This window comes from Bicyclus anynana, chromosome Z (genome assembly GCF_947172395.1).
Source record: "Bicyclus anynana chromosome Z, ilBicAnyn1.1, whole genome shotgun sequence".
Taxonomy (NCBI): domain Eukaryota; kingdom Metazoa; phylum Arthropoda; class Insecta; order Lepidoptera; family Nymphalidae; genus Bicyclus; species Bicyclus anynana.
This window is the reverse complement of record NC_069110.1, coordinates 8,833,467-8,858,356: the sequence shown is the minus strand read 5'-3', so window position 1 is coordinate 8,858,356 and position 24,890 is coordinate 8,833,467. Positions and strand designations below refer to the sequence as shown.

Below are 24,890 nucleotides of genomic sequence, written 5' to 3'. Positions count from 1 at the left end.
TACAAAGTTTTTTTTTAGTTAAATAAAAAAAAGTTATGCAGTTCGGCTCCTATAAGTGGACTTCTCAACACCTTGAAGTTATGGGAAATAGGTACTCTGCAACACCCTGTATAATGATGCACAACTGAAAAAAATAGGTAGAATTTATCCATGTTCCGTGTCAGCGCAGCCATAACAAGCCTTTCGACAATGCGTAATTGGATTAAGCCTAAGCCATTTTAATGACGTCGCTGGCGGCTTCACATTGTTCGAACATGCTGTGCAGTTACAAAATTACTTTTTGAAAGTTAATACCCATCTTGTGAACTGGGTTCTCACATTGTGAAGTTAACCATAGCTTACTTACGTCTGCGTCATTAGTATAATTTTATTGCACACGCATTATTTGATACCAAACAAATATGAAACATATATTCTAAGATAGTTTGCGTTTATTTTATTAATTACTAAAGGATGCCCGCGACTTCGTCCGTCTTTATACAAATACAAATACAAATACAAATAGCCTTTATTACTGATAATAAGATACATTTCATAATTATTATTAGTATTTTACATTTCATTATAATCATCATCATAATTTATAATTTAGCAAAGTAATACCCATAATGTAATTAATACTTATTTCATGCATTTAATTTTGAAGTTATTAATATTATTTTATATAGTTATTTTATAAATCAATTTATTCTACTCTTCGACATCGGTATCAGAATTATCAATTTGCCTTTTGGCATAGGCCTCCCCTAGGCTTTTCCATGTATCTCTGTTTGCAGCTTTTCTTTGCCATGTTGTTCCAGCTACCTTTCTGATATCGTCCTCCCATCTTATTTTTTGTCGTCCTTTCTTCCTTTTTCCATCTCGAGGGTACCATTCAGTAACGTTCTTTGTCCATTTTTCCTTTTTATTTCTTATCATGTGGCCCACCCAATTCCATTTAAGCTTTTTCACTGTGTAAGTGACATCTGTGACTTTTGTCTTACTTCTTATATTTTTTTAAGTTTAATTTTATCTTTTAACTTGAAGTTTAGAATGCTTCTCTCCATTTTGTTCTGACACACTCTGAGTGCTCCACCCTGCTTGCTAGTAAGGGCCCAGGTTTGTGCTCCGTAGGTTAAACATGGTAATATGCAGGAGTTGAACACTGTAGTCTTGTCTTTAAGGGGTATCTGTGGGTTCTTCATTACTTCCTTTAAAGACCAGAATCTTTTCCAAGCTTTATTTATTCTGATGTTTATTTCTTTCTGCATTTGGTTTTCTGGTGCAATGATTTGCCCTAAGTATGTATATTCATCAACATATTCTATTTGATGTAGGTTTAATAAAATGGGTGTTTTAGTATTGTTTGTCATTAGTTTGGTTTTATCTAAATTCATAGTCAGACCCACATTTTTGCTTTCTCTTTCTAATTGCTGTAGCATAGTTTTTAAGCCTTCTTGGTTTTCGTTAATCACAATCAGGTCGTCTGCGAATCTAAGGTGGTTAAGCTTTTCGCCATTTACATTTATTCCAAATTCAGTCCAATTAATTTTTTTAAATATATACTCTAATACAGCCGAGAATAACTTTGGTGAAAGGGGGTCGCCTTGCCGTACTCCTTTTTTTATTTTGAAGGCAGCACCTTTCCTTTCAGTTTGAATTTTTGCAGTTGAGTCCTTGTATATGTTTTTTATTATTCTGATATATTTTGGATGTACTCCTTGAGAGTTTAAAGCGTCCCAAATATGTGCATGTGTTAAAGAATCGAATGCCTTACTGTAATCTACAAATGCCAAATAGTAAGTTTTCCCGTATTCATTGCTTTTTTGGATAATTTGTTTTATGACATGAATATGGTCCATTGTAGAGAAGTCGCTTCGGAATCCAGCCTGTTCTCTCGGTTGATTTTCGTCCAATACTGAGCTAATTCTGTTCAATATTATCTTCGCAAATACTTTATATAAATTGGAGATCAGGCTGATTGGCCTGTAGTTGTTTATTTCTGCCTTGTCGCCTTTCTTATGGAGCAATATTATGGTTGACGATGTCCATTGTTGTGGTATTATTTCTTTAGATATTATTTCGTTGTATATATATGTTATATCTTTAATTATGTGGTCTAGGCACCCTTTTAGAATTTCATTTGTTATCCCATCATCTCCAGGAGCTTTGTAGTTTTTCTGGGACAATATTGCGGTTCTTACTTCGGCTTCTAATATAGGGAAAATATCTTCTTCGTCATTTCCTTGTAAATATTGAGTGTTTTTGTAGTCTACATCATCGTACAGTTTGCTATAAAATGTTGTTGCTATTTCCATAATTTCAGGTCGTTTTGTTTCTTTCCTGTCAGATGGCTTGCTTTTGATGTACGGAATCCAACAGGTATTCTCTCTCAATTCTTTCAGGGCTTTCTTTATTCCTCCCGATTTTTCGATGTGATATTGGGTAGATCTATTTCTAATCTGTTTCCTATGTGACCTAATTTTTTCATTTATTTGTTTGCTTAGCTGCGTTATTTGTGATCTATTTTGTTTTCTATTTCCCAATAGAGTTTTCCTGGCGTCAATGAGATGTCTGGCTTCCTGACCAATCTTATCTCTGTTGTTTTTCGAGATATGTAGTTTTCTAGAAACTTTTTGAAGCGCTTCCTCTAGTATATTATATTTTTCTTGTATACTTTCCTTCTTGTTGTAATTCAGAAAATTATCTTTCCATGTTACAAACAAGTTTTCTGGAACGGGGAGTGGAATTTGATGTGGTGTACTTCCTTTCTTGGTGTACTGTCTTCTCTTCTTTACCTCATTTATGTAGATTGCTCCTCTTACCATTCGGTGGTTTGTGTTGAAATTTAACTTATTAATTATGTTTATATCTTTGAAGAATTGTGGTTTATTAGATAACAGGAAATCTATTTCATTCTTCACATTTCCATCAGGAGACATCCAGGTCCATTTTTTATTTTTGTTTTTCTTATAAAAGCTATTTAGGATCTTTAGGTTATGTGCCTGGGCTAGACGTACTAGTCTTTGACCGTTATTATTTCTTTTTCCAGTGCTGAATCGACCTAGTATACTGTCTTCGTTTGTTAGTCTCTCACCTATCTGTCCATTGAAGTCCCCCATCAGGACAATTGCTTTGTGTGCACCTGCGAGGGTCCTTTCCAGGTTTTCGTAGAAGTTATCTTTTACGTCCTTAGATGCTACCTCTGTAGGTGCATATATTTGGATTATTGATATAGTTTCATACCCAGGCAGGTTAATATTTAGTTGTGCAATTCTTTCTGATATTCCAACGAAGGACTGTATATATTCACTGTAGCTTTTTTTAATAATGAAGCCGACACCGTGTAGGCCTGGTGTGTTTCCTATATGATAGAAAATGAAGTTTTCATGCTGTTCAATTTTTTCGCCCATTCTCCTCACTTCGCTTAGGCCAATAATGTCCCAATTTATAAAACCCAAGGCATATTCCAGTTCTTGTAGGGATTCGTCTGTTCTTAGGGTCCTGGTGTTAAGAGTTGAAATGTAAATGCTTTTTCTCTTATCTTGACTACATATTTTTCCTTTTTTATTGGTTTCATGTATAGTGTCGTGTTCGTTTGTGTTTTGCTTTTTAGGGGGGGGTGATCCTAGGGGGTTTTGGTCTCTTGCCCCACGGTGACCAGCCGGGTTGGGGTGCTTTTTCTTTTCCAGATGGTTTTTGTTTATTGTTGTTGCGTTTGTCCGGTTACCGATGCCTCGAGATTCCTATGCTTTTGGTTTACTTGTTTCTGTGAGAGAGTGGGATCTAGACCTCATATATGCGAATGGGTCAGTTCTGTGGAGTTTTGCAGGAGCTATTATGTTTTTGGCGTTACCTCCTGACCCGCTTTGACTTTGTTCTGTCGGTGATAAAGTGTTCTCCCTTTTTCTTTTTTCGTTTCCTTTTTGTTTTATTACAATTTTGTTATTTTTAATGTATGCATCGTTTCCTTTTTCCTTCTCTTGGTGTAATTCTTGTTGTAATTCTCTGCGTTTTTGTAAAGTCTCTTTAGAAAAGTCTTCGGTAATGTATGTTGGTTCTGTCATTTTCTTTTTATTTTTAAGAATCTCGATTTTTTTGTTGTATGTTGTGAGGGTAATTACTATAGGCCTTATTTTTTCATTCGCCTGTCTTCCAATTCTGTGTAAATTGTTTATATCCGAATTATCAATTTTTATTCCCAAATTTCCAAGTAATCTTAAAATGCTGCTAAATAATTCAGTATAATTTTTTTCAGTCTCATTCAATCCATGAATTATAATGTTGTTCCTTTTGTTTGCATTTTCTAGAGAGTTTATTTTCCTGTTTAATACTTCAATTTCTAATTTTAGGATTTTATTTTCTTGAATTAATGGTTTTATTTTATCATCTATGGTCAACATAATTTTTTCTGTATTATCTTTTATCAGAGTGGCTTGTTTCTCCATTTCAAGTTTCATCATACTGTAGAGTGTGGATATTGACATTTCTTCAGCCATCGTTGTGCAGCAAGAGTAAATTAATTTAAGTGATTTTGCAGTGTATTTATTCTGTGCAGTTATAAAATCAAAGATTATATTATTCTCAACGAGAGAACAAAAACGTTTCGTAACTGCATAAATTGGAACGCAACTTTTCTTTGTTGTTCATATGTTGGCTCCGAGCATTGACTTAATACCTATAGACGTAGCCATATAATTATGTTGGATGTGGGAGTGAGAAGCGTATTTACGAATTTTATGAGGAAGTTGAGACAAAAAGTATTATCTTCTGTCTCTTAGGCCGTGGAGGTTTTCTTTGTTTGGCTAACTATCAGTTAGCCAAACAATTTGCTGTCAAGTTGTGCGTTGTGCGAAATTTTCTTGTTTATTATTGTTTGTTAGATTTTTAAGATTGTTTTAATGTACTTATTAGAAAAGGACTCCATTAGTAAGATGTAGTGTTATTTATAATGGGAGAATGCAGTGTTTTAAGCTGTAAAAGCCGCAAGGAAACGGAGGCAGAGGAAGACACTCTTCACTTAGTAAGTATGCAAAAAATTAAGGTTATAGTTTATAGAACAGATAAAAATATGATTGAACAAATAAATCAATAAACAATTTCCATTAAATAACGTAGATTTTAACGAAATATGGCATTTTTCCTTAAACATAACCTCGTAAAAACAACTTAGAGTGTTGCCATGACTTTATAAAGATTTTCCACTAAATCAATTTTTAATTAATAAAAAAGAATATTAATTTTTTACTTTTCTGATGACGGATCATTAGTGCAGCTCTTAAGATCTACTTTTGCTAATACTCATAACAAATGGAAACAATATATCTAATCATATTATTAATTTTATTGCAGGTTTCCCAAGGATATACATTTTAAACAAACATGGATAATGGCTACTGGTCATCAAAATTGGCAGCCTAAGAACTTTCTTTTAAATTTGCTCTATTCAGTTTGAGAAGGACACAATCAATATGTAATTTGGATTCATAAAACTAATAAAACTTCTAAAATAAATTAGATTTTTTTATTAACCCAGATAGGGGGACGAAAACTGTCCAACAGGGAATCGAACATTTATAATTCGTTTCGGTTCATATTTACATTCTTTGGTTTCGGCTATAGGTTAACCAACTAGTTTTACCAGTTAACATAACAACCCATTAGACTATTGCTGACACAAGCTTTTTACTTTGATGAAGAGAGTTGAATTCACTACTAAAAAATAAATAAAAAAGAAGTTCGGGAACTTGTTTTTAAGTCATAATATTTATGTGTAAACGGTCTCAGATAAAATATTAATATAGCTTTCTCAAAATTCAAATTTAACCAAATTTAGGGAAAATTTTAAGTAATAGCAACAATTCAGTTAAGTATTGTTGTTTCATGTGCGGCTACACGGTGGTTACATCTATAGGTATTTTATCTAAGGCTCCGAGGATATATTTTATTGGGAGACAGTATAATTTTTTATTTGCTATGACAACACTGAGTTCTTCTGTTATGTTGGTAATATGCGATCTATGACTTTCTGGTATTTGACAACTGTCAAAGTTAAAACGAGGTTATGTTTACCAATTAAATAGCTCTTGCTTCTTGTTATAATTGCAAAGTGCCACACAGTTTAATAACTTAACTTGCTTGCAAAGTATTCTTATTTAGTATATTTCACTGTTTGATTGTTTTTGTTTCGTTTGCACTGAGTTTTTAATTATTTTTTTTCGGATAGCACTGACACACGTTTGCACTGTTTGAATGCCGGAACCGGAAACTCGTCCGTCTTTAGACCCCCTTAATCCGGCCCTCTCGCAAAGTCCGTTCTTATTGGACGTCTATTACCTACAAACTACCTCCCTGCCAAATTTTTAACTTTGTGCGTTAAGCGGTTTTTGATCGTGATAAATGACCTTTCGTATTTATATATTAAGATTACTGATAAAGAGATTTTGTTATCTTAAACTTTCTTTTATTATCAATCAGTCTCTCCTGGTTTTGGTGCACCCTTAGTTTAAACGTAGGCTTCCATAATCCGCATCGTACGTATCGGACGCATCGCATCAAACGGCTCTTTATTTTACGCTAGATAAAATCCGTACGACGCGGATCGGTGGACGCACTTTTGTGACTTCCTATACAAAGAATACTAAAATCCATTTGATACGATGCGTCCGATACGGATTTGGACGCCTCATAATGATGCACGATCTATATTTATTCACACGATACTAAAACACAAACAAGCTTTTTTTCATCTGTCTGTCTTTCTGTTTGTAATCTTTGTAAAGAACCAATTTGAATGCGAAAAGTAACTCATCATGAACGCATCATCAGGGCCGTTGTAGCGAGAGTGAATTTTGCGCAATTATGCGAAGCCAAATTTATTGTAGCACGGTTTACCCGTGTGGTAATGAACATTACCAAACGACCTGCAGGAAAGAATAACTTTGTGATATGCTTTGAGATTTTATATTGAGTAGATTACAAAATAGAAGCAGTAAAAATTTGTTTCCCTTTTGTTACAGAAGCCCTTCTGCAAAGTCGGCCGCTGCCTCACATCCCTGATTTGTCGGACGGAGAAGGCGCCTCCGCCGCGCCCGCCACCCCACAACCGCTCGATAGCGCGAACAGGTTCGCAACATAATAATTATTATCGTATGTTTCAACTGTACTTGTTGCGTAGCATGTCATTTTAATTGAGAATACATTTATTTTCAATACATCAATGCATCAATACTCAATACATACAAACAATACAGATCCTTACTTAATCCTACTAATATTATAAACGAGAAACTTTGTATGAATGTTCGTTACTCTTCAACGCCGCTACTACTGAAGCGATTTGGCTGAAATTTGTATTAACACATAAGCTACTTTTAATCCCGAAAAAATCAATGGTTCCCGCGGCATTTTTTAAAAACTGAATTCCACGCGGACGAAGTCGCGGGCGTCCGTTAGTGTTATAAACGCGAAAGTTTGTATGGATGTTTGTTACTCTTTAACGCCACAACTACTAAACCGATTTGGATGAAATTTTAAATGAAAATATATAATACCCTGGATTAACACTTTGTCCCAAAAAAACCATGGTTTCCCGGTATTTGATAATGATGATGATGATGATGATGATGATGATGCTACTCTTTCATGCCGCGACTACTGAACCAAATTAGCTGAAATATGAAATGAAGATAAATTTTAACCTAATATTAACATGCCAACACATGCCTATGTGTTAATATTAGGTTAAAATACTTTTAAACCTGAAAAACTAAAATACGTGTAGGTACAAATTTCTTTTCGCGGGTAACACTGTAGGGCGCAGCTGTAAATAAAATTTCAAGTGTCTATCTGTGATTTGAAAATAACTATATTTTCCCAAGTGATAATAGTTATACTTTCCTCCTCCTCCGTGAGTCGTAGTCCCCATGTGTGAGGGTCGTGACCGCCTCCATCTCTGATCTTATTCCTAGGGATGTTGTTCCATTTTTTTCTATCTCCGACTGTTTGTAAAGCATCGTAGATAGTAGACTCGAGTGCGGTGCGGACTTAAATCTTACACGTAAATAAAACAAACTTTTTTTGAATTCTCATCTGTATGTCTGTCTTTTTGTCCGAGCTAATCTCTGAAACGGCTGAACCGATTTTAATAGTGCTTTTACTGGAAGATAGAGGAAGTAATGAAGCAACATAAAGGTTATTTTGTGTCCTGGAAAAACCTTCGGTTCTCGCGGGATTTGTGATTAACTTTTAAAACTAACTAAACTGTACTTAATGTTATCAAATCAAGTTTGTAGGGTTGTTGTAGGGGATAATCTCTGTATCTCCGAGATCGATTTTAAAAAATTCTTTTGCCATTAGGAAGCCACGTTATTTGTGAGTATCGTAGGCTATATTTTATACTACGGTAAGGAAATAACGCGGTTGATTGCCTGGGGATCTTCTAGTTATTTATCGAGACTAAACGAGTATAAACTATAAATAAAATTGTCTTGCTGTTGTTCTTATCATAAAATAAATCCGTACAAGATAATCTCAGAAAGTAGGTTATATAGAGATTTTAAAAAGCTTAAGTCCTACGATCGAGGGATTATTATCAAGGAAGATAAACAGGCTATTATTAATGAAATTTTGTATTAGAGATGCTACTTGTACCTGCTCGTATTCATTAATCGCTCATTGAAAGCTACTGTAAGCGCAATCTGACAAAGTCTGCAAAGTCCACAAAACAAAGTCTGCCATACTTTATCTTTACACAATGCCATCCATCTATCAGAAATCATCTATTACCATAATTATCTATAACCATTAGTACTCTAACTAAGTACGTGCAAAAAGAAGATCGCTAGTATGACACCTTTTGTTCTTCGTCTCGTGATTATTTTCCAGAGAAGACCTGCCTTCCGAACTGATGGTAGAATCTTTACAAATAGTCAACTGACATTTCAAAAGTGCTTGTAAACTGAGCCTACTTGAAATAAATTTTCAATTTGAAGACTGGATGATATCCTTTCCTATCATACATAGATACGGCATATGACGCTTCAGCTCATTTGGCAGCCTACCTAAAGAGATTTGTCGTTTGGCTATGGTGGTGCATTCACGACTGAGTATATGTTTATGTCTTCTGCTTCGATTTTAAGATGCATACTGAAACAGACAAATGATCTATCATAAAGATAGATCATTTGTCTGTTTCAGTAAAATAGTCCAAGTTTTGCAAAAAGTACGTGTATTTACGAATTAAAAACCCGTTCCCCAGTATTTAATTTCCGTTCAATCTAAACTTCTACCGTGTGTCTGGGTGGCTGGGGTTTTCAATAAGGTTTATTTTACTTTAAATTTTGTCAAACATGTTGTGGAACCATCAGTAAAATTTTCCATTGTCATTGTTAAAATACTATTGTATTGGGCACCTTATTTTTCAACGTCCAACTAAACCAATAATAACTGTCAAGCATACTAGTGTACAATTTTGCTTTGTTTTATTTTATTTTACAAGTAGCTGCCTTGTGGTCGCGGCTATGTTTTTATTTATTTTATTTTTGTAGTTCATGTTTTATTAATTTAAATTAGTGCGCGCATTTTTACCTTTCCATAAATACTACTACAACGTTATGCTCGTTATTTTAATAAGCACGAAGCCTGCATTTCCCTTGAGTACTTTTTAATTAATTAAGTTCACACATAGGGACGCTTTTAAATTAACATAACGAGGTAGTGCGTGGTCCTGTTACTAGTCGAGTATAAGATAATAAGTCGTTTTAATTGTTCAAATCCTTACCTTACCGTATCAACCTATAGACGTCCACTGCTTCACATAAGCCTCTTGCATGGACCTCCAATCACAAGGTCTCGAACCGCCAGCATTCAGCGGCTACCCTGCAACCCGCTTGATATCCTTGGTCCACCTACTGGGGAGTTGACCAAGACTGCGCTTTTTGGTGCAGGGCATTCCAGCACCTTGGTACCCCAACGCCCATCGGCTCTTCGAACTATATGGTCTGCCCATGGCCACTTCAGCTTCGCGACACGTTGAGCTATGTCAGTGACTTTGTCAAGTTCAAATCCACAAACTTATAAAACAGTCTTCAACGCTTCTGTTCGCGATAAACTCGAAACCTAGCGATTTTTCATGCCAACAACGGAGCATGGTAAACGCCAAAGCTGACGCCCAACGCTGCCTTTAATAAATAGATCGCTATGCCTGCAAAAGCAAGGAATACGTCCTTCAAGTGTCGCCCGTGTCCATCAGTTCGAGGCGTAAATGCCGCATGTGCACGTAATAACACCGGCAACCAATTCAGATATATATATTCAGATGTATATTGATAACACACTCATACATGTAATACACTCACATTATATGATTGGGCTCTGTCGTTAGAATAATTGAAGATCACGCGAACAAAGTGAAAAGTTATTGAACTTTATCTCAGTATATTATTAAAATATTATAAGCTTAGATGAAAGATAAATTACTAATTAGTCACTTATCGTAATTTTATGAAGTACCAAATTTATTACAGGAAAATAGTATTCAGAATAAATGTCGCTGACTTTAAACACAGCCTTTTTACCACAGATGGACTTCGAAAGAAAATTTACTGGCGCACCACGAGGAAGATGACCCTCAGCTATTCGTTGCTCTTTACGACTTCCAAGCGGGCGGCGAAAACCAACTTAGCCTCAAAAAAGGTATGTTTGCTTGAAACTGAATTTTGATGTAAGTGTCTTCATACATAACTTCTTGACTGTGCTATTTTATGTGCAGTACTGGCTGAGTACTGGCTACTGTGACTTAGGAAGTAGAATTTTCACTTGTCATCTGTGAGAAGTGTTACGCTACTACGTAAATGTATATATTCTAAATTACAAAACCTAGGTTAAAATAATAAATACTACCCATATTTTATTTTATTTTTTAAGGGTTTCAAGCGTTTTTTTTGTATGTTAGGCACTACAAGATTTTTTGTTATTTTTTTATTCGTTACAAGTTAGCCCTTGACTACAATCTCACCCGACGATAAGTGATGATGCAGTCTAAGATAGAAGTGGGCTAACTTGTTACGAGGAGTATGTAAATCCACACTCCTTTCGGTGCAATATTATTTACATTTTCATAAACGAGTATATATATACCTACCCGTATATAGGTATATATACATTTTGAGGATACCTACAGTATACCTATAGATGGTACTGGGTATATATGCAATTTGAAGAATATTATTGTTCGAGTGTCGGGAAAAATTTGTTCAGTAATAGGGTCTGATGTGCTAAATGATTATTCTCTTTACATACACTTGTGATGACAATTTTTCACTTAATGCTGTGCCACCCAGTAGAGGGAATTGACTCGTTTTCGCATTAATAATATTAGGTCGAATAATGTCTACGTCCTGTTTGGAGTTCTGGAATCAAGTTTTATTTATATCCAGCTTCTGTAGCTTTTGTTACTTAGATCTTAAAAGGTATGATCGAATGAAGAAAGGGATATTGCATTCATAAAGATATTAAGGGCGAGTGCTTTCTAGTCGAGAAGTGCTACTACGCTGTAAAAGACATGCATGTTATAAGTAATAAAAAATAAAATCCGTCTTCCTACCACTCACTCGATAAGTAAGCCTACTCCCAAACTGGGTATCCATGGCTAGCATTATATAATAAAAGTGCGACTAGTATTATTGTATTATGCAATGTAAAGTTTATGGTATTGCTCGAACAATAAATAAATAAATGAAAATAGTAAATGAATAAATGAAAGTGTTGACCTACAAGAGGAATGGTTTATTCGGAATCACTCATTTCCACTGTTTATTCTGGAACAACCTCATTATTTTTTCAACTAACTGAAGTAGTGTATAGTCGCTATGGATTGTTTTGATCTTAAAAAGCTATAGTGCCGCTACAGTTGTGCTTAACCATCAAATACACACAATCGGTTTATTAAACCAAAAAGAGGGGTGTTATAAGTTTAACGTGTCTGTCTGTGGCATCATGACTCCCAAACGGATGAAGCTATTTTTATTTAGTTTTATTTTATATTATAGGTGACTTATCTGAGAATGTTCTTAGATATGTTTGTCGAGACATGAAAATCGGTTGAGCCGTTAAAAATTGTGAAGGGTGACAGCGGGGAAGAATAATCGAATGTCTGCAAATATACTCGAGTGGGTCTCAAATGAAAGCACACTGAAAGAGAATATTGATGACTTAATCGAGAGTGTTCTTAGCTTTGTTTGATAAGAAAATTGGTAATCAAAAAGTTAGGAGACGGAATTCCGAGGCAATATAAACAATATTGAAATAAAAATAACAATTTTCTTTGATCCAGCTCACACAAGATCTTTAATCTAGATAATTTAAATTTCATGTTATTTTGGTATTTGTTTAAGTGGGTTACTTTCCTGCTATATACGAGTACATGTTTGTTTCATGACTGATAACAAATCCTACTAATGTTATAAACGCAAAAGTTTGTATGGATGTGTGTATGAATGTTTGTTACTCTTTAACGCCGCAACTACTAAATCAATTTGGCTGAAATTTAAATTGATTATAGATAACACACTTGTCCTGAAAAAAATCACGATTTCCCGAGATTGTTACTCCTTAACCGATATGGCGCCTCGTGCAACTGCTATCCTCCTGCTTATTTACTCCCTCTTCATAAACAAAAAAAAAACGTTTTAACTGGAATTTGTATTCTAAATAGATTATTTCCTAAGATACTACACATAAGTTAAGAGAAAAGCGAATTTATCACTTGTTCAACCTCTACTTCACTTGCGTACCTTTACAGAATTATATCGAATAAAATACATTTTTTTTGTGCAATAAAACTCTGAAATGTAGAAAATTAATAAAAATAAAATGCAAGCTACATTTGAATCCTACGATTTTCCCGCCAAACTCAGCTAATAGTTTTCACTTCAGCTTATTTATACTTTAACTTACAAAGCCATGATAATCTGTAATAATCAAGATCATTGAAATAGATTGACCTTAGACTCGGATTGTGTTCGTTAATAAATAGTAATTTGTGCACACTCGCGCACCCTCCTCAAGTAATGATTTGCAAGCCACGAGGTTCCCATTGCAGCAATTTCTAGACCCCCTATTTCCTAATTTGAAATACATCAGCATTTGTTGAACTATAATTTCTTAATTGTTTTAATTGACCGAAATTGGGAAAGGTATGCTTAGATGATTTAGGCACGTAGAGAGGATGGACGAAAGGAGACTAAAAAAAAGGGATTTACAAAGCGAGTGTGAACGAGAATATTGGAAGTAGAAGAAACATCGAATGTTTCTAAACCAAATCCAGGACATTTATTTAAAGGCAGGCGTCCACAGATCGGACATATCGGACGCATCGTGTAGCGGCTCCCTAAAACTCGGTTGATGTCGTCGGTCCATCTAGTAGAGAGTCGACACATAATAATTACATTGAAATAACTCCTATGTTCTAATTAAATTGTATTTAATGAAATTCTTTACCTACAGCGGAAGGGAATTTATAATGTCGAAATACATATCACAAATGTACCGCGGCGTCGGCATATTATGATATGTATTTTTATATTATACATTTCTCTTATAGAGATTGTTATCGCAGGAGAGCAAGTGCGTATAATGAGCTACAATAAAAGCGGCGAGTGGTGCGAGGCGCACACACTGTCCGGTGGCGTTGGATGGGTGCCAAGCAACTACGTAACCCCGGTTAACTCCCTGGAAAAACATTCGTGGTACCACGGGCCTATATCGCGCAATGCCGCCGAATATCTACTCTCTTCAGGCATCAATGGCAGCTTCCTCGTAAGTATAAATCTCGCCCCAAACTTACAGTCCGCTCTGAACACGAGACGTGTGGCTGTGTGTAGTCTACACAAACATATCTCTTCGGAGCTAAATAGCTGCGCAGTTCGGCATGTTTCAACTTCAGAGCCGACTATATTTTTGGTGCGGAATATACAATCTAAGTAGAAATCAAATAGGTATCATTTATACGTTAAAAACAATCATTTGAGAAACGTACGAATGAAGAAACGTAGAAATGTACGAATCATTTCTCACTGTTGTTACAAGATAATGATGTTAGGTAAGTATTGTCGCAAAAGCTCTGAAGGTTCCCAAGGTGCCTTAGTCTGAAAGATCCCACAACAAACTTTCCTATGGTATCATTATTGGTATTGCTATTTTATAAACTAGGTAAATCTATGGCATTATATTATCACAATATTATCGTATTATTCGGCTTCGCATCATTTAAAATTCGATGAAAAATTACTGATGCCGCTTTGGTCAATGGTTCGTTGATTGCTAAACAAATGTTTTTGGCTAAAGATTTCCCAACCAAATCATCCCTGCATTCGAAATAACAAAGTGCCTAGTAGTGTAGGCATCAATGTATAAGACTATAGGAATTATCGGTTTTAACGTAGACAGAGAAATCAATAGACAGATTATATTATATAATAGCTTGTTAATGGCAAGCGTCAACAGTTCCGCATCGTACGTATCGGACCATATCCATCGCGTCAAACAGATTTTAGTATTCTTTATATAGAAAGTCATACAAGTGTCCACTGATCCGCATCTTACAGATCACACCGAACTTATTTTATCTACTGTAAAACTTTAAATTTGTTTGATGCGATGCGTCCGATACGTACGATACGGATTTGTAGACGCCTGCCGTAATACGCAAAATATTCAATCATAGTTTAGTTTTTTACGGACACCACGCATAAGTTATTTTCTTTTTTGAGGAAATTCGATGGACGGTTTCTATATGTCTGTCTGGTATTTTCTCTGTCTACGGGTTTTAATTTATAAAATCGTTCGTTACTAACTTGTCCGTTCCCGGTATTCTTTGTCAGAGTCTGATTGTTATTTCAAAGCTATTTGGCAGGTTTCTTTTTACAATTAGCGTCAGGCTACGTAACCGGTTGACGAACGAGTAGCTCAATGCTCAAGTTTGACGTTATTGGGTGCTATGATAACTGGCATTGACGTTATTGCATAGAGAAAAAGCCTTTATTGATTACTAGCGCACGTCTGCGACTTCATCCACGTGGAAATCAATGTAAATTTTCAAACTCTATTTCAGCACTTTAAAGGTTGAATTTTAAAAATTCTTGAATCAAATTATATTTTGTATTTTATTTATGGTTTATGAACAAATTTTTAATACTGTGTGTCTAAAAATTAAGTACTTTCCATTTCAACCCCTATATCAACCCCTTCTAATTTTATTTAAAAAAAAATAAGATACGAAACGACATAATATTTTACGAATTTGTTTGTTGGTAAACACAAATCGTGTGGGGCTTGTTCATTTTATTTCAAGTATAGTAAGACAACTTTTTTATGAATGGATGTTTTCTACTAAGCATAAATAATTTGTGATGTAATATTATTTAATTTTTTAATACCATATAATTGGTCACATATGCTATTCTAAGTCGAGTGTTTGCATTGCCATCTCTTGAGATACTAGTATACTGCCGTCATATTTGCAGTAAGATAGGGGCACTTTGTTTAATGAATTTCCTCAACGACAGGCTCAAAAAGGTCCACGAGATATAATTTATTAAGTAAATTAAGTTAAATTGAACCTATTCATAAATAAGCCATGGTTACTGGTATTATAATATTTTTGTTTGTTCTAGGTACGCGAGTCCGAGTCTAGTCCTGGCCAAAGAAGTATATCATTGCGATATGAAGGTCGCGTCTACCATTACCGCATTAATGAGGACTCCGACGGCAAGGTAAGTAGGGAATTAGATCGTAACGACATTCCGAACATACATTGTATACACACACTGTTGATACATTCCAATCATCTTTCTAATATTTGATACAAATACTTTTGATGCCCACGTGGCGCAGTGAGTCACTACCCACTGGATACTAGGACTACATTCAGTGGCGTGCACTTCATATATGCAAAAGTGCACTGCCTACCCTAATACAAAAACCTATGTCAGACCACAGAATACATAGACAATTTTCCAATGAAGCGACTCATATAATAATGATTGAACTTTACTAAGTTCGTTTGACCTTATAGTATAGTGCATACCCTAGTTAAAAACCTTATGCACGCCACTGACTACATGGATTCAGATCGCAGGGTCACTACCCTGTTTCCTGCATCCACTGCCGTGGATTCGATTCCCACAAATGGGAAATATTTGTGTGATGAGCATGGATGTTTTCCAATGTCTGGATGTATTTATGCTTTATATAAGTATTTATATGTAGTATATAATTATATATAATACACTCGGTGACCGAGCTTTGCTTGGTATTTTAATTTTGGTACGTTTATCGCCCCCGAAAACTAAATTCATGAAAATCGTTGTAGCCGTTTCCGACACCTCCAGCTTTCAAATTATGTGCATTTCAAGAAATTAAATAACACTCAACAGTGAGCCGAATATGAGTTGTTAGTGTGTGTGTAATATACGATTTTATATATTACACACACCTTGTCATTTTTAAAGGTATTAGATGAATGTAGTTCTTGTTGCTTTGACGCTCAAATCGGTTCATACGTTTCAGTTGACGCGTCTAGCTTAAGTTCTGTAAAGTTTGAATGGCAGTGGAAAATATACAATTGAAAATTTCATTTCGATGTAAAAGTTTTTCTGTACAACGTTTTCAATTGCTAGTTTTCCATAGAATAATATAAAAGAGAGAAGAATATAAGCAGATTGTAAAAAAAAAACAATATCTAAACGCTTTGAGAAAATACACCACTTTGATAACTAAACTAAACGTCTGAGACTCAACGTCTGCTTTTGAAAGCTACTTAAGAGACCTATCAACTTTAGATATCATGTTTACGGAAAGAACAAAGAACAAAGTAAAATTTACTAACTGCTCGTAACACTACCCGTCTTTCCGATTGAATTTTCTTGTTTACTTGCGTAATATAAAATTCCATTGTTTATTAAACTTAAACGGTATTTATTATGAAAAATTGTATGTATTAAAGTGTTCAACATTTTTTCAATATTTACAAGGAATACTTAAAACACAATAAGCTTGAAAATCAAACACTAGTCGAAAAAAACTGGCGAGGGTTTGTAGGATTAGGATTATAAATAGTTCAGGAATGGAATTATATAGTTTTTGTCAAGCTTTTCCCTTAGTTTCTTATGATTTAAATCAACATTTTTTGTAAGCTACGCGATGCCAACGGGAGTATCCTATGATTTTTTTTTTATTGTACACAAGTTAGCCGTTGACTACAATCTCACCTGATGGTAAGTGATGATGCAATCTAAGATGGAGGCGGGCTAACCTGTTAGAAGGAGGATGAAAATCCACACCCCTTTCATTTTATCTTATATCTTACCGGAGCGCTAAATCCCTAGGCGGTACGTTTTTGTCGGTTGGGTGGTAACTAGTCACGGCCGAAGTCTCCCACCAGCCAGACCTGGACCAATTAAGAAAACCTCAACCGGCCCAGCCGGGGATCGAACCCAGGACCTCCGTCTTGTAAATCCACCGCGCATACCACTGTCCCATGGAGGCCGTCAAAAAGATTTTGATTTTTGTTATAGTCTTGATGTTAAATTAAAGTTATGAGTTTTCATTCCCTTTCTCGTTATTTTAGGAGAAACGGCCTTATCTTTTTTTACGTAAACTTTGAAGTTTGATTTTTTACAACTTCATGGGACGGTAGACCTTAGTGGGTTTAAATTTTAAAATGATATCACATGACCATTTTACAATGTTGACTAGAACTAAGTAAGTAAGTACCCAGTCAAAGTGCATTTAATTTCCAAGCTTTTTTTAACCGACTTCAAAAAACGAGGAGGTTCTCAATTTAACGCGGAAGTTTTTTTTTAATGATTGTTCTCTCATAACTTCGTCATTTATTAATCAATTTTGAAAATTCTTGCTTTGTTTAAAAGTTGTACTTCCAGATTGGTCCCATTTCATTTTTATGAAATTACTGGAATACGTCTTTGAAGTCGGTTCCATTTTTTATGTTAAATAGATTATTATCAGTTTTTTTATATGGACGATGGAGGTGCTGAAAGTAATCATTCGTTTGTACAGGTGTATGTAACGTCTGAGTCCAAGTTCGGTACGCTGGCGGAGTTAGTGCACCACCATTCAGTGCTCGGCGATGGGCTTATAACCCAGCTGCTGTACCCGGCGCCCAAACGTAACAAACCCACCGTGTTCCCACTGGCGCCGCCCGACGAGTGGGAGATCGATCGCACCGACATCGTGATGAAACACAAGCTAGGTGGTGGCCAGTACGGTGACGTGTACGAAGCTGCGTGGAAGAGGTGCAGCATGACGGTGAGTTTTCGTTTTAGAACATTTTTTTTTCTACTCCCATTTCGTAATCTAAAGAAATTAAATATCACGTGTCTCAAACGGTGAAGGAAAACATCGTGAGGAAACCTGCACACCAGAGAATTTCTCAATTCTCTGCGTGGGTGAAGTCTGCCAATTCGCATTGGGCCAGCGTGGTGGACTATTGGCCTAACCCCTCTCATTCAGAGAGGAGACTCGAGCTCAGCAGTGAGCCGTATATGGGTTGATAACGACGACTTAGATGTTAAAGTTTTCCTTCTAATTTCTAGTTTTGTTTAGGCCATCATATTTTTTAAAGAACTACCCAAATTACTACACACACACACACACATAGCCCCTTCCTCCCATAATGTAATAAACTAGTAAAAAAAATTCTTCCCCACAAAAATCACTCTAATTTAGGTACTTTCTTGTAAAGGATGTTTTCTAAACGTTACAAAAATATGGAAAACAAAATTTGCTTTAGCGCGTTCTAATTCTAACGTGCCGTACAATTGTTCAGAAGTAACTGGAGCGGATACATGTCAGGATCGCTTTTGCAACTGAAAGCCTGGTAATAGTTTACCAGTGGCGAAGAATGGAGTTTTTTTAACAAAAGTAAGCAGTCTCAAAGAAAAGGAAATTCATACCGCTTGATACAAACTCCGGTTTCTCATAATTACATACACATAATACATTCATATATTCATTACATTTTTATTGATAAAGAATACAATAAGGAACTCAAGCTAACTTATCCTAATAACTGTACAAATCATACCCACATGGAATGGTGGCTAGAATACCAGCTGCATTTCGGCGCTGGACAGTCAGAATTACAATGAAATTAATATGTATGTATAGATTTTTAAAAGGCAACCCGACGGAAATCGGCCTGTATGTCTTCGCCGCTGTAGTTTACGCAAATGTTGTGCGCGAACATAGTCGAGTTCCGCTCAGGAACATAACAACCCCACTGAGCTTCCGTTAGCGCCGTCCGCTTGGATTAAGGAAACGGACGGAAATAGAAAGTAGGGCTAAACAGTAGCTTTTGTTCAAACAGAACAGAGCATTTGACTACCTTTCTATATATTGACTTTTAAAGAGGATTAAGTCAAATCATACATAATAAACAAAGTTTGTCGGGATGTTTGTAATATAAATGAGCTTCTAAAATTGACTATCGATAGAATGTGAAATGCAATGGGGTTAAAATTTCAACCCCTAAAGAGCCGTGATAGCCCAGTGGATATAACCTCTGCCTCCGATTCCGGGGTTCGAATCCGGTCCGGGACCTGCACTTCCAACTTTTCAGTTGTGTGCATTTTAAGAAATTAAATATCACGTGTCTCAAACGGTCAAGGAAAAACATCTTGAGAAAACCTGCACTACGGAGAATTTTCTCAATTCTCTGCGTGTGTGAAGTCTGCCAATCCGCATTGGGCCAGCGTGGTGGACTATTGGCCTAACCCCTCTCATTCTGTGAGGAGGCTCGAGCTCAGCAGTGAGCCGAATATGGGTTGATAATGATGATGACAATTTTCTGAAATAAAATGGTTGGCATTTTGAAGTTATGTGGAATTATGTAAAAATGTCTATAAACAATTGGTTAAATATAAAACGAGAATTTCGAAAATTCACCACTATGGGGTTAAATAGGGTTTGAAGTTTTTACGCATGTCGGACATTTTTCAAGTTGTGTTCACGATGTTACCGTGAACACACGGTGTTACGTGAAGGGGCGAAATAGGGGTTAAACGTTTGTATGGAAAGTCCTTCATTTTAAAGTTATATTTGTTTATACCAAAAACAATGTAATTCATCCCCCGAAGGGTTTAAATGGGGTGAATTTGTTTTAATGTTTGAGTTTTAATTTTCTAAAATTATAAGTGGACTATTTATTAAATATATAAGATACGAAAATAGAAATAAAATGGAAATAGGAGTTGAAAGTTTACGTCGAGTTTCACGCGCACGAAATCGCGGATATTATTTAATTATTAATAATATTACAGTATGTGCTCTCAAATTAATCCTTTATTCAATATTCTGAAAATATTAAGTCTTATGCCGCGTAAATGTACGTAATAATATTTTTTATGAAAGCTCAATTAATAAGATTATACGAGTAATCCTCTTATAGCGCTGTAACAAGAGTATTAATGGGATTACTCAGCGCTTTTTAGTTATTCAAATGCTCTCAGGGTATATTAACTAGGGTTTACCAAATGCTACGTTTTTTACAAAAAAAAATGGTGCATTTTTAGACGTGATAATATGAGACAGTTTAATTTGAGCAAGTTTCAATATTGACGTGCTTTGTTCATATTTTAAACAAATTAGATCAGATTAATATAGACCGATCTATTGACCTCTTATAATAAAAGGACGCACAATCATATTTAAAATTTCACTTAAAACCTGGCCAATTTTGCTTTGACAGTTTTAAAATTATTGGTAAAAAAAATTATACCTAAAGGTTTTTATATATAGTCCAATATTCAAGAAAATCCTAAATTCAGACCAAATTCAACCTTAAGGTTTGAGTTAAGGTAATTTGCAAATGCGACTACTTGAATTGAGTGCCAAGATGTTGTGTTTGGCTCTCATTGAGTGGGGACGTTTTTTTGATCGCTGTGCATCCACTTTTTAAGAGGAGATCGATGAGATCGATCTCATTACGATAACTGAAAACTATATAGGTATAATAAGCGAGTAAAATGACTTGATTAAAGATAAAGATGAATGTTTGTAGACTTTATTCTAGTCGCTTCAATATAAAATAATCACAATCTGAATCACATCTAGTCAGTCAAAAGAATAAAAATTAATTAAACAGGAGCTGCAATAGAATCTACCTAGGACATACCAGGTTCTGGAGGAGCATAATCAACTTTTGAGAGACCTTAATTGAGCATGCCCGCCAAAGACAATGCCTCAAAGGAAATTTGTAATGCTTCTAGGTCACCTAAATGTCATTGTCTCTATATTGTTCGTGCTACTTAATGCGCTACCTACGTAATCATTATCTATTATGGCGTCAAAGACATTCAGAATAAAGTATGGAGGTGATGATTGTTATTATTTATTTATTATTTCAATAATAAAGAACACCTATTATCTCGTGACACATACACACATAGTTCGAAGAGCCGATGGACATTGGTGTCCCAAGTTGCTGGAATAGCGACCCCGCATCGAAAAACGCAGTGTTGGTCGACCCCCCACTAGGTGGACTGAGGACATGAAGCGGGTTGCAGGGAGCCGCTGGATGCTCGCGGCTGGAGATCGTTTTGTTTGGAAGTCCATGCAAAAGGCCTATGTCCAGCAGTGGACGTCCATCGGCTGATAATGATGATGATTATCTCGTGATTATTTACATCATTAGAACATGATTCCGCACTCTATATATCTAGTATAGGTAATCCTAAACTTGATGGTCCAATTACATGGACGTACTACATAAAGTTGAAAAATCGTGTTCTTTCCTTGAACTTATCCAGCCGATGACGTCACTTAGACTCACTTAAAATACTCTCTGCATAAGTTTTCGTTCCTTCCTGGAAAGAGTATCCAGAGATGTAGACGTTACAATGTTTAATTCATGTCTGAATTTTTATTCGGACCTGGGTGATACTGTCGATTTCGTCGTGCTTTGTAAAAAAACAGCAAAAATAAATCAATCATTCATTGTATACGAAAATTACTGCTTGTAATGAATAAAAATATTTTTTTTATTATTAATTTTAATACCTCGTCTTTATTACACATATTCGACTCACTGCTGAGCTTGAGTTTCCTCTCAGAATGAGAGGGGTTAGGCCAATAGTCCACCACGCTGGCCCAATGCGGATTGGCAGACTTCACATACAGGTTTTTTCACGATGTTTTTCCTTCACCGTTTGAGACACGTGATTTAAGAATACTATATTTGTAAGTAGAAAGGCACCCAAAAGTATTTACCATGTAAATTCAGCTTAAGTTTGCCTATTCATCCCTCCCTAGTTTGGACTCAATTAAAATAAATTATGTATCTTTTAAAGTCCGTTGAACTACTAAACCTTATTTTATTTGGCCACTTGTACCTAACCTAGAAACCTAACCTACTTTACAGTTTTAACGGAACTTATAAAAGTCCCCTATCTGACCCAATATGTATTTAGGTGTGTAGGTAGACATCCTGGCGTTGTGGGGCGGGATGTAACATTCGCAGTGACCATGTTACGCGATGTAACAATAACTGTAGGAACGAGTTGTCGTCGACAGCATGATTGCTCGCTTTGTGACATGATACATCACGTACCGTAACGTTGGTTATTACTGAGATGTTTTCTTCCATTGCATCCAAATAAACCGTATAGGTCAATTTCCTGGCATTGCGGAGTGGAATGCAACATTCTCAGTATCATGTTACGCAGTGTAACAATGACTGTACTGGGACGTTTTCTTCGATTGCATCCAAATAAACTGTCACATAAAGTAAAGGACATACTATTAAAAAAATGTATGAAAACCTGGCAGACTGATTCATTAAATTTGTTAGTTGATTTATACTAAACAAGCGAACACCCGCGACTTCGTGCGCGTGAAATCCTACTCTAAGTATCCTATGTCGTGGGCGTGCGCCCACGCCATGGTAGTCTTACATACTGGTATGATAGTGGTCGTTCAAACTACATTATCACCTCAAACCAGCCAACCCAGGTTGGTCTAAGCTCCACATCCCTTCTCATACAAAGATTGAGGTCTGGCCTTGTAATGGGCCTATGATGATAGTTCAGTTATATGTAATTCAGTTAATTATAATAATGCATCACCAGGTGGCAGTGAAAACTCTCAAGGACGACACAATGGCCCTAAAAGATTTCCTCGAAGAGGCGGCCATCATGAAGGAGATGCGTCACCCGAACCTGGTGCAACTTCTGGGGGTGTGCACCCGCGAGCCGCCGTTCTACATCATCACGGAGTTCATGAGCCGCGGCAACCTGCTCGACTACCTGCGCACCGGCAACCGGGAGCACATCGACGCTGTGGTACTCATGTACATGGCTACGCAGATCGCTTCAGGCATGAGCTACTTGGAAAGCCGCTCCTTCATTCATAGGTATGATTATACCAGTACCACTAAAAGATTTACCTGTAGGCGTAAAGGTGCTGATAGACTTGAGTATTCACTTGTAATGAGCATTCGTGAATGTTACATCACAGAAAAATACGAGAACATTTTAGCGAGCATTCTATCGAGCAGATTTCCTTGTTCAAATCGAGCGTTTGCTAGAATTCTCAAGATGTTGGCTCTATGCTTGGCTTAGCTCGTAGTTCAGTTCGTCAAATATAAAGTCAAAGTCAAAGTCAAAACTCATTTATTTCAATAGGCTTAGTTTACAAGCTCTTTCGAAACGTCAGGTAATAATATTAAACTTAAGATAATGGTGACAATAATTATTCGAAAACATAAAATTAAAGTAACGAGGGTTCCAAACGCGCCTTGGTGCTAGAAGAGCCCACAACAAACTCAGCCAGGTTTATCCTTTTTTAGTTTATCACCATTTAACAATAGGTATATAAGTAAAAACGGCGGATGCTCGATGTTCTGTTAAAAGTGAATGCTGAAGTCTACCTTACCTTAAGATGCAAGAGGAAAAAAGTAATGTAGATCGATCGTCGGTCAATAGCGTCATCAAAATATCGCTATTTCTTTCTATTCATCGCAACAAAAAAAGAGAGTACTATTTTTGATGTCGCTGTTTGATCGACAATGTCTTATTCTCTTCACGTGATATCTTGGCGGTAAGCTAGTCCTACTGGAAAGTTTTCCGAGAGTTTGCGAAATTTGTGATTTTTATAAATTGTCGTAATGTTTCTAATATGGCCTCTCGAATGGCAAAGTAGAAATTCGAAAAGAAAGTTTTTCGGGAGTTTGCAAAATTTGTGTTTTTTATAGAATGTCGTAATGTTTCTAATATGGCCTCTCGAATGGCAAAGAAATTCGAAAAGATTTCATCAGAATTCATAAAGTTACCAAAATTTCGAAAGCTCCTGGAAAATTTTCCGAGCAAGCCCTTTCTTTTCAACAAATGACTGTACGTAAACAATTAAAAAGGTCGGAGTCTTTTGACTATTGTGTACACAAGTATTGTAATTGAAAACAATTACGAGTTTGAGGTGTAGAAGCCTGGTAGAAAACGTCTCAAGACCTTTGTAATTTTTTTCTTTTGTGTAATATAAGAAAAACAAACAAAACATTTGACGCACAATATAAAAATTGACGTTTTTATTTATTCTTTTGACAATAGACCGAGTTTTCTATATATAGATATTTATAGATATTTTGTACTTGGACAATTAGGGTCCCTATTGCCAAGTGGCACGTCGATTCTCTTTCTACGATCGCAAACGCTTCGAAAACTAGAAAAATGTATGGGAATGACAGATCTTGATCACGGTAACCTGTCGATGGCATATGTCATTCCCATACATTTTTCAAGTTGTCGAAGGGGTGGAGTCTGGACCCATGAAAACTGCTACCTCCAAAAGCCAGCACAGTCCAAAGTAATAGAGTATTAAACTCATATCAAATTTAATAT

The 24,890-nt window shown here is 35.9% G+C and overlaps 1 protein-coding gene and 1 long non-coding RNA gene across 2 annotated transcripts in view; both read left to right on the top strand.

Annotated features, from left to right (window-relative positions):
* The window catches only part of LOC112057288 (tyrosine-protein kinase Abl), a gene marked incomplete in the record, with an annotated part of 67,780 nt that overhangs the window by 14,697 nt on the left and 28,193 nt on the right, over positions 1-24,890 (top strand). The window contains 6 exon segments of the mRNA XM_052890520.1: positions 6,999-7,104; positions 10,562-10,674; positions 13,583-13,797; positions 15,654-15,752; positions 18,058-18,306; positions 23,124-23,407. Of these exon segments, the coding sequence (XP_052746480.1) occupies positions 6,999-7,104; positions 10,562-10,674; positions 13,583-13,797; positions 15,654-15,752; positions 18,058-18,306; positions 23,124-23,407 (1,066 nt within the window).
* LOC128199704 (uncharacterized) lies at positions 4,487-5,493 on the top strand. Its single transcript, XR_008252278.1, has 2 exons — positions 4,487-5,002; positions 5,332-5,493. It is a non-coding gene; the product is annotated as an uncharacterized LOC128199704 (long non-coding RNA).